The 10747-nt window shown below is 58.1% G+C and overlaps 1 protein-coding gene across 5 annotated transcripts in view; it reads right to left on the bottom strand.

The window, feature by feature from the left end:
- SLC38A10 (solute carrier family 38 member 10) overlaps window positions 1-10747 on the bottom strand; it is a 47421-nt gene that overhangs the window by 29217 nt on the left and 7457 nt on the right. For 4 of the 5 annotated variants that reach the window (XM_017524888.2, XM_017524894.2, XM_017524890.2 and 1 more), the window contains exons 3-6: window positions 6805-6850; window positions 5678-5771; window positions 4396-4539; window positions 3239-3363 (exon numbers count right to left, since the gene is read on the bottom strand). In XM_017524888.2, coding sequence (XP_017380377.1) covers window positions 3239-3363; window positions 4396-4539; window positions 5678-5771; window positions 6805-6850 — 409 coding nt within the window. Of the gene's footprint in view, window positions 1-42; window positions 265-3238; window positions 3364-4395; window positions 4540-5677; window positions 5772-6804; window positions 6851-10747 lie in introns of those variants that run through there. The other variant, XM_017524895.2, reaches the window with a different exon arrangement.

The raw sequence follows: 10747 nt of genomic DNA, 5'->3' as shown, positions 1-10747 counted from the left end.
GAGCGTGCGCCATCCACGCAGGACACCCCCAGAGCGTGTGACCTGCAAACATTCCCACAGGCTCAGGGACACCAGGCTGCTGCTCCACACCAGCAAAGAGGCACTGAGAGTCAACGCAGCTAGTTTATAGGGGAAGCAGCGGGAGGAAGCTGTTCAGAGAATCGCTGTCAAAAGGAGGGAAAGTTAAACAAACACACCCTGGCCTGGGCGGCTGGCCCATCTCAGCGCCTCGGCACAGGCGGGATCAGAGTCGGGCACAGACAAGGAGACGGCCAGGGCGTGCTTCCCACTGCAGCCTCTCACTTGTGTCATGAGAAAACTGGCTTCGGTCCCACGCCTGGTGCCAGGAGCGTGGTGCTGCTGGGGGTGGGAGGGACCCAAGCCACTGGCCAAGCCAGGACGTGACAGCCCTGCACAGGCACAGACCCATCCAAGGGATGTGCACGGGGACCTGGGCCCCTGGAGAGGGGTGGGAGAGATGGGAGAGGCTGGGGCCATGGACTATCGATGTGCAGCCAGAGAGGACGGAGCTGGGCCAGGCAGTTCACCCCAGAGTGCAGGTGAGAGCCACTCTGCCTGGAGCTAAACGAGGACTTTGGAGCGGCGAGTCCAGGGGGCCATTCCGAGGCTGTTCGGTGGCCGTGGCCATGGCCGTCCTGGGGCAGGGGCTCAAGGGCACAAAGGAAGCTGGATGGGCCAGGGGAAGGGTAGAAAGCCAGCAGCACAGCGGCTGGTGGAGCCAAATCCCAAACCGCCTTGAAGAAAGTGAAAGAAAAACAAGACGTCCTGACTTTGTTAAAAAACAAACCAGTCCAGGCACAGTGGCCGATGCCTGAATAGCAGCACTTTGGGAGGCTGAGGCAGGAGGATCACTGGAGCCCGGGAGGTTGAGGCTGCAGTGGGCCATGATCGTATCACTGCACTTAAGCTTAGGTGACAGAGCTGGACCCCATCTCCAGCAAAAATAAAAGGAATCCAGCAGACTGACAAGGACAAGTGAGAAGGCCCCGCCAGCAGCTGTCGGCGTCCTGTTGCCCGGCCCTAGCGCACCATCCCATCAGGCTGCCCTTGGCATGAAGTGCCATCAGCAGCACTTGGGGCACTCTGCAGGACACGAGCCCTCTCCCCAGCCCAGGCTGGAGGGGAACTAAGAGGCCAACACTTGTGCACACAGCCCCAGGAGGCTGGCGAAGAAGCAGGGAAACACCTGGAGGTCTCCGTGGCCCCAGACCCACAGCTCCAAGAGAAGGCCATGTTGCGGCATGAACTTCCCCGTGCTAAGCTGTCCTCTGGCCAGAGCTGAGTCCACAAACAGGGTCTCAGTTTGAGGGGACCAGTGCTGGAGTCCCATGACACATGCTTCCCCCTAGCCCCAAACACACACTGTGGGGAGTGACCCCCCCCCCCAAGGAAGCCATGGATACTGTGGGAAGGGGTGTCCCAGGCACGTGGCGTGGCCAGGGTGGAAGGCCAAGCCCCAGGCTCCTCTCCAATCCTGACCACCTACCCCAGGGACCCCCAGGATCATCCCTGGAAAGAAACAAGGCAGGAGCCACCAAACCTCCTGGTCACCTGCAAAGGAGCTCGACAGACGGGGGAAGGTGCTGAGCGCCGGCCCGAGGCCCACAGAGCAGCCTTGCCCGTCCACTTTGTGAGGCAGCCTCTGAGGCTCAGGTGCCTTCCAGAGTCAGTGCAGCCGTCTGCGTGCAGCTCTCGGGTGTGTGCCCCTCTGCCCCACGGTGACGATGGGGACCCCGGTCTCCACACAGACCCTGCCCTCCAGGGCCTCCTGGGCTCAGTCCTGCTGCAGCCACTTCTCTGGGCCTAGAACAACCATTCTGCATAACAAGGTATACATTTACCAGAAAGGGCCAGATAGTGAAGGCACAGGGGAGGCCTGGCCCCAGCTAACATCCAGAGCAATCATACAGGTGCGTGGCACGGCCGGCCACCCCAGCAGACAGGCACGCTGGTGCAGTGACGCTGTGGGCGGGAAAGAGCTGTCTGCTCTCAGCAAACATTCCTGAGTTCAGGGATGGGGAGGTCAATGCAGCGGCCACCACAGGGAGGGGCGTCCCTGCTCCAGAGAACGTGGTGTGAATCTGTGGACCCACACGCCCTGGGGGAGGGCAGAAGGAAACCTCTACTTGGATGGGGTGTCCCTGCTCGGGAGAACGTGGGGTGAATCTGCAGGCCTGCACGCCCTGGGGGAGGGCAGAAGGAAACCTGCACTTGGCGGGCCGCACACTCCAATGCTTCAGAACCCAGCACCTGACTCCGGAAGCAAACCCAAATGATACGCACTGGCTACTATGTGGCCACCACCAAAAACCCCACTGCAGATGAATTTCTAAGTATGCAGACACGCAGACACAAAGGGCAACTGGTAACTAGGTATGCGGCGGAAGAATGCGGCTTCTGTCACCGATCATAATGGATATTAAACAGCAAGACTGGGGCGCGTTCTGGTGGAGACAGAGCTGCCAAGAGAGATGCTAAGTGGGAAATGACGATTTGGATCTCGCGTGTGGGTGTAAACACAGCGGTATGAACAAATTTCATCTGTCACATTAGTTTACGGTTGGCTCAGTGCGTGCCCACTAACGCGGCGGGGCTGCTCTGCCAGCCCCCGCACGCCGATGGTCTTTTCCCGTCCGCGCCGGATTTACGCCTCTCTTTTCAGCCGGTTATCATGTTCCAACCGGGCATGAATCACCCACTCTTGTCATTTTGGTGGAGAAGGTAATGCTGCTGGAATTATGGGAGAGCCCAATCTGCATTTACAGAGCACTGCGTGCCAGAGAAGCAGGCTCATGCACACATGCAGCCTCCCGATGCATCAGCAGCCGTCTAAAGTCAGTGTTTGTGCAATTTCCTTTTAAATATTCTCGGAACAGCTCAGTCCTGGCACAACACTTGGGACTGTGCCGTCAGATGGCTGGGCTGTTGCTGTATCCCCCACAGCCAACGTTCTGCTTGTGGGGATCTGGCAAACTGGGGACTCCCACCAGCTAGCCCCCAACACATCCCAGAAAGGAAGCCGGTTTACCTCCCGATTAAAATAGAACCATCTCCCCCAGCCTGGAGGGGGAAAGGTCATCACTGAGCAAGACATCACTTCAGCAGCCAGCAAAGAGCCATCACAGGAAACGAGAAAGACAGAGGGTCCCGTCTCCCAGCAGCTTGCCCTCCCCCCAACAGAACCCACCTCCAGCAGGGGCCACAGCAGGACACTTACGACTGGCAGGCAAAGGACATGCCGAAGATGGGGATGCAGCGGAAGACGCCCTCCCAGCGGATGTAACTGACCCGCCGCAGCCACTGCCCGCTGAAGAGGCCGTGCTTGAGAGAGGAGAGCACAATCTGCAGGGGAGCGGGGAGAGAGCACAGGGCGGGTCAGAATGCAGGCGGGATCAGCATCCCGCTGGGAGGGAGCAGGGGGAGAGCACAGCTCTTCCCACCCGCATCCCAGCCCCTGCGACCCGATGCCGCCAGCTGGAGGCAGGGAGACCGCGCATTTCTGAACTCCTGCCCCTGCCTCAGCGCACCCTGGCTCATCCTGCAGTTAGCAGAGTAGTTGATCTGGCAAGGGGGCAGCTTGGCACAGACGGGGGGAGACCACTGAGCGCACACGGCCCCAGTTTCCATCAGTTACAGAGGGCGGTTTCCCGCACACGCAGGTCCCTCTCCATCCTGTACTGTGCCAGACACGGACATCTCCCAAAAGACGCCCACCAAGGACACAGCCATCTCAAGAGTAAAGAGGTGCTGCCACTGGGCTAGGCCTCGCTGGGAGAGCTGAGGAGCACTGGAGACCCTGGCTTCAGTGACCACCTGCCCTCGTCCAGGTGCAAACTCGCTGCAAACTCAGGTTCCGGCCACTCCAGAAGGGTCATTTCTGACCTCGCCAGGGAATGGGTAGGTCCCGGGGGCTTGGGTCCTGCAGCTCCTATGGGCAGGTCCCAGGCAGAGATGGAGGATGCACTGGGGGCTCTGGGAAGCGTCCTGTTCACAGATGACTTCTGGTCCACCGTGTTATCAATTCTCATTTAGAAAAACAATGGTTTGCCACCTTGCGTCACAACACTGGCACTGTGAGCCTTGGTCACAAATTCTACCTAAGACATCTTTGCACAAAGCTAGCGGACTTGGCGTTCCCTTCTCCTTGCGTGGATGACATGAAACCAGCCTCACAGCCACCCCGCCCTGAGCCCCAGCCTCTCCTGCCAGCCAACCGCACCTGGGTCCACCCAGCCCTGTCTGCCCCATGGTGCCCAGTGGCCTCGAGATGAATGGCACTTCGTGGCATATCCTGCTCATTCCAACACATTCCCAGGAGCAGCCACACCAGACCCGGGCACGGGCCTGCTGCCAGGAGCAGCACTGCAGACTCACCACGAACATGAACACGGTGTAGAAGAGGAGGGCCATGGCGCTGAAGGACTGGATGGAGGCCATCATGTTCCGCTGCAGGCTGAGTGGGAGCACGATGCACAGTGACACCGCGACCAGCAGGAACGTGCGGAAGGTGCCGCCCACCTGCGGGGAGCCGGGAGAGGCCTTGGCCACAGTCCGGGCCTGCTCACCACACGGCTCTCTGCACTGCCAGGGAGCAGAGCGCCGAGCTCAAAAGCCAATGGCATCCGGGTAAATGACGCCGGCGGGTCCGAGGCTGGCACGCTCGCCAGGAAGCCGCTCTCACAGCCGCCGTGCTGTGCACCTTGGACACTGAGCATTTCCCTTCCCTGGAACCCAGTCCAGCCCAGGGTAAGACCAGCCAGAGCAGAGGACAGGAGCCCCATAACGCAGGCGGCAGCGCTACAGCAACACAGCGGCTGCGGGTCAGAGTCAGCGGCCCTGGGCGGTGGGCGGGAAAGGTGCAGAGCGCTGTATGTGCAGGGCAGGCCCGAAGCTCTACTGAGGTCAAGGCGAAGCACAGAAAATGGGAAGTCCAACAGGGAGACTCTCAGAAGAAGACAAGGGGGCCTGGCTCCCTGGACGCTTCTTGGAATGTTCTATGACGCAGAGCAGATCCGGTACATTCCACTCCTGGAGAGGACACCTCTGCCTCGGCTGTGGCCTTTGAAAGCCTTTCTATACTGTCAGCACCCTAACTGCCACAATGCCCGCCCACCCAGCAAGGGGCTGTGCTCCCCGGCAGGGAGGGACAGGTGTGTCTCTCCCTGTCCATCAGGTGGCCTCTCTGTGGAGTGGCCTCTCCGTGGCAGGTGAAAAAGCACGGAGGAGGCCACACCAAGGTCCCCGCAAGAAGTGCTGAGTCCACAGGCCCCAGCAGCAGAGGTTCTGGATCCACCCAGCAGCCTGGGTGACCACAGAGGCCAGGGATGCACAAGGGCCTGGCCACCTCTGCCCTCCAATGGGCAGCCCGGGCTGGCAGAGACTTGCTCTGCATGGTGCTTGGGTCTGAGGTTCCCCCACCCCACCCTCATCCACATAGTGTCAGACTCTGCCTGGCTGGCTTCCTCCCCCGCACCTCTCACAGATGTGACCCCAGCAGAGCCCCCGCACTCCCCCAAGCCCCTGGACTGACAGCAGGCTCGACAGAAGCTTCTCCCGACCAGTGCCCTGGTCTCGGTCCCTGGCAGGATCCCACGGAGGGCCTCAGAAAAGCCGTCAGCATCTCAACAACAATCCAGAACCCTGAACACATCCTTACCTGAAACCCAAACAGCCGGGCAAAGAAGTTGGCCCCCAAATCACCGATGACGACGTAGAAGGCGACACAGGTGCCCAGCATCAGCCCAATCATGCTGCAGGGGAGAGGGGGCAGGAAATGCCATCAGGGCGAGCTGGCATAGCACCTGTGCTGCTGCCCAGGCCACCCCAAGGCTGGAATGAATGACGGATGTAATTTCAGACGCGCCACGGTTCACAGGGCATGGGCAGGTTCAGTGGCACTCGCTATGTCCCTTGGAATGCACACCGCCGAACGACACCCAACTTTTCTCGATGTGGTATTATACTCATCCCTCCATAGAGGCTCTAAACGTTCCTGAAGGTGTTACAAAAATGTCCCATGATGGGCTGGTCGCGGTGGCCTCATGCCTGTAATCTCAGCACTTTGGGAGGCCAAGGCAGGCAGGTCAGGAGTTCAAAACCATACTGGCCAACATGGCAAAGCCCCATCTCTACTAAAAATACAAAAATTAGCCAGGCGTGGTGTCAGGCACCTGCAATCCCAGCTACTTGGGAGGCTGAGGCATGAGAATCACTTGAACCTAGGAGGTTGCAGTGAACCAAGATCATGCCACTGCACTCCAGCCTGGGCAATAAGAGCAAAATGCCATCTCAAAAAAAAAAAAAAAAAAAAGCCCTAAGATATTAGTCAAGGGAAAAGAATAATCAACTGCTTTCGAAAAATAAAAAACTGCTTTTGAGTTTACAACTTCCTAACTTAGAAGCCTAGAAGTGCAATCTCCCAGCAATTTTTTGATCTCATAAATTTTTTCATCTCATGAAATTTTACTCCAAAGGAAGAAAAGTATGACACTTGCGATGGAACGCCACCTTTATGCAGCAGTGTTGGGGGCAGGGGCGGCGTACGGAACTCTGTTGAGAGAATAACTACAATGAGGGAGGTCTATTTTCCGTGTTCTTGGAGTTTTCCATATTTAAATTTTTCTTGCAACACTGAAAGGTACAATAAATTGGAATTTTGTGTATTTAGTGACTCTTGAGAAACTAAGTTATAGGTGAATCCGGGGGTGAAAGTCTCGCTCCCGCTGGGAGGGTCCCCAGTGTCTGGGCAAGGGGGAGGGAGGAGCACAGCAGGGCTGGGTTTACCTGGTCTCCACCAGCATCTTCCCCACTTTTCCATAGGCGTGGAATGCTAGTGCAAAAGAAAAGAGAAGGAACACTCAATCCAACAGCGTGAGAAGCACGTCCAGAAGAAAAGGTACTGGGCAAAGCTGTCAAGGGCAATTTCACAGAAACCCACGGGTGCAGATCCTCCGGGCATGGGGGGTACTTCAAACCCTGGCCCCCAGGCTATTTTTGGATCTACTGTCTGCAAATGAAATTACAAGAAACAAAGACAGAGTGAGAGAAGGACACGAGGGAGGTTCTTCTTCACTCAATCCGATTTTTTAAAAGACAGAGGGACAAGTCCCTGCAATGCACCGTCCTCCCCACCAGTGACCACTGGGGGCCCACTGGAAAGAGCACCCTACAGCCCAGCATGGCTGAACCCCATGGTGTTGCCAGAGCTTGCAGGTGCCCAGAGGGTTCGGTGCCAGCCCCAGGTGCCCAAGCACCACAGCCTGTACCAGAGAGACTATGAGGGAGGGCTTTCATTTTCACCCTTTCGTTGTGATTTACGGAAAAAACACAGCACCCTTTCAAGTGTGTGCCTCGGGAAGGGAGAGGACGAGAGCCCTGGGCTTATGGGGTCCACGTGGACAGCCAGGAGCCTTGCTGATGAGGAGTACACATCCCTGACGGGCATCCGACCACAAAAAGAGCCTCCCTGACAACGGGATTCTCTGCAGCAGATGAGAAACAGCGCTGACTCAGCAGGGTCCCCCTCAGGCCCTGAGCAGTGATCTGGTGACCCCCGTGCTTCCCCCACAGCCCAGCTGGATGAGGGCAAAGGGAAGTCCGGCTCTAATGCACACCCAGAGACGGGTGCATGTGGCAGGACAGTCCCACCCCGTCGGCAGCCCCAGCTTCCTGCCCCGGCTTTCCTCCCTCACACGGGCTGCGGGGCCTCTGACTAGCTTTGGAAAGCAGGAAACACACAGGCCAATTAGTATGAATGAGTCCAAAAAACACTCCTTGTTACTTTAAATTACTTAGGAATAAGCTCAGCGTGGCCAAACACCAGAGCCCGGGAGCAGCAGAGACCCCCACCCCCAGAGCCCACCTTGGCCCTTCCTGGACCTGCGGCTTGCCGAAGGAGCCTGGCACCCCTTGAGTTCATCCCACAACATGGACACCCAAGCAGGGCCCCAGAAGCAGACCTCAGGCTTCGGAGAACTTCAAACACTAAAAACTCCAGAAGTCCCCTCCGTAGCCCACAGCCCAGGCGCTGCTGTCACCAGAGAATGCCCTCCACACCCTCGGCGACCCCGCCCTCCAAACGTAGAGGTGCTCCTGGCCATCACGTGCCTTTTTATTCTCCAAAAGGAAGCTGAGTCTCTACAGCATATTGCCCAAGAAGGTTCCAGAATGTGCCTGCCGCTGGCAGGGAAAATGGAAGGCCGTCTAGGAAGTCAGGGCTACACTCCCTTCTGGTTCCCAGGACAATGTTCTGAGAGACTGCCATGCTGAGACAGGGCCCCATGCGCCTTCTTTTCCCCACCTGGGCCAAACTCACACCCACCATTCCCAGTGTCAATCCCTCAGCAACTTCTCCTCCCCAGCTTCAAACACCAGGCCCAGTCAGTCCGACCCCACTCCTTCGCATCCTGCCTTGCCTGGCACAACGAAAGGGAGGAAGAAGCTGAAGCGCCCAGCAAGGCCCCGGGGACCCGGTCCTCCCCCGAGTGTGGACTCACCATGCCGGCCAGCCCCTGCTAGGGTGGAGGCGTCTGTGAGCAGCGAGCTGAGGGCACGGCCTCCATGCAGGTGGCACCCTGGCCAGGCCCCACCAGATCCCCCCCAGAGCCAGCGCAGGAGCCACAGAAGCCTGAACCACTTGACGATGGGACATTTGCAGCACTCAGAGGCCACGTAGGGGCCACACGGTCGCTGCTGCTGGGGGAGGCAGCTTCTAGGCCAGACCACGCATGCCGGGGTCCAGGTCACAGCTCTCACAGGGTAGGGTCTGGGGCTCAGAACAGCTTCACCAGGGGCTACGACAGCTGAAGGGGGCTGAATGACTGATATGTCCGTGTATCTTCTGAAGAGGGAATTTAGGAAAGTCCCCGTCCAAGGAAGACACACAGGGCAGGGAAGCCGCAGTGAGAGACTGCTGAAAACAACAAAGAAATATACCAGGAACAACAAAAAGCGACACCTCTCCAGGCTGGCCAAGTCCATCCTCCATGGCACCGGAGGAGAGCGGGGAGGGGTAGGTGATCGGCGGCCACCTCCCCAGGCGAACCACCCAAGGAACCATCACACCACAAACCCACAGCTCCTCAAGACTGGGCTGGCCTCAGCTCCGGGAGTCTCTTCTTTCCCTCCCCAGGGACGCCTCTCCCAGCACAGGTCTCCCCACTTCCCAGATGAGCCAGGGCAGATGACGGCTGACAGAGCAGCTGGGCCTAGGGGCGTCGGTCCGGAGCTCACAAGGTGGACCATTGCGTTTGGTGTCGAAGGCATAACCTGAGACCCGGGTGGTGTTCTAGACTCTTTTGTTTCTGGCAGGCGGAAGTGGACTGCGGTCACCCCATGCAGTTCAAGCCGGGAAGCTCAGGTAGGAGCGCCAGGGAGCACAGAAGAGCATCTATCCAGCAATTTCCTTCCAATCTTTCACATGCAGCCAAACTGGTTTGACTCTTCAGGGACTTTCGATGAATGATCAGACAGCTGGCTATCAGAAATGGGGGCCTCCGCAGCCGTGGGTCACCCATCTTCTTCAGGACATAGCCAAGTGCTGGAGTTGGGGTCTCTGCTACAGAAGCCCGGTAGAGACCTCACTGAGGAGAAAAGGGTGCCCTGCAGGCCACGGCTCAGACCCAGGAAGGGCCCCAGGCACTTGGCCTCCTGGCTTCGGTAGGCATGTTTCATCCCAAGCTGAATTGGGCCATCTCACTGCGGATCAAACTGAACGCTGAACTTCACTTCCTCAAATGACGACAAGAAAAGATGCTGCTTGCGCCATTTTCATCAGGAAGGGCAGAGAAGGAAAGGATCTCTCCGGTTCTGAGGGCAGAAACGAACGCAGGACTCTCTGTGGCAACGTGAAGGGGACCAGGAGGAAGTGGAGGCCAGGGTCCACATGCAGACCGTGTAGGTGCTGTTATTTTTTAGGCCCCCTGGACCCCTAAACACCATTCCTCTTACCCCCACCTCCTCACTCTGCTACGGGAGCTGTGAGCCCGGGGCCAGAATGACCTTCTGCAGGGAGGACCCAATGTCCCAGCCACATACCGGCTGGAGGGTCCAGAGCCTTCATCACAAGGCCAGGAATTTCCACCAGAACCCACAAGGCCACCTCCTGAGAACACGGATGCTGGAATTTCCACACCCACGCTGGATTCCCCCAGAACGGAATGTGGAGCCGAGAGGCGCCAAGCCTGCGGCAGGCAGGAGACAGCCGGGCCAGACAGCCGGTGGGCAGACGGGAAGGTGAGGGATGGCGCCCTTGAAGACAAACGACGTAGAAAATGTTCCACAGTGAAGTGAATCGGGAAGGGCAGCCTTCTCTCCTGGCTGAAACGGCCTCAAAGCAAGAAAGAACTAAAGCAAACAAAAGTGCAGCAACAGCATCAGGTGAAGGACAAAGGCCCTGGGAGAGGAGCCTGAGTCCCGGCCACGGCCTGGGCCCGGGGAGCCTCCTCCATGGGATTCTGAGTGGGGAGAACAGCCAGGCTCACAGCAGGCAGCTCCGGGCGAAGGCATCTGGTGTCCAGGAGAGACACAGAGCGAGCAGGTCTTCCCAGGACTGCAAGGACAGCTGCCTTGGCCTGAGTTTAGAAGAGGAAGCTCGCGTGGACCTGCAGGGGAGTGGGCAGGCGCACAGGGCGACAGGGAGGCTGGGGCCTCATATCCTTCTGTGTCACTCCAGTTTTGAAGCATGTGATCATGGGAACAGGTTTTTGGATTTTTTTTTTTTTTTTTT

This window comes from Cebus imitator, unplaced genomic scaffold, assembly GCF_001604975.1.
Source record: "Cebus imitator isolate Cc_AM_T3 unplaced genomic scaffold, Cebus_imitator-1.0 Scaffold36, whole genome shotgun sequence".
Classification (NCBI taxonomy): Eukaryota; Metazoa; Chordata; class Mammalia; order Primates; family Cebidae; genus Cebus; species Cebus imitator.
The sequence above is the reverse complement of the archived record's forward strand: the minus strand, read 5'-3'. Positions and strand labels throughout refer to the sequence as shown.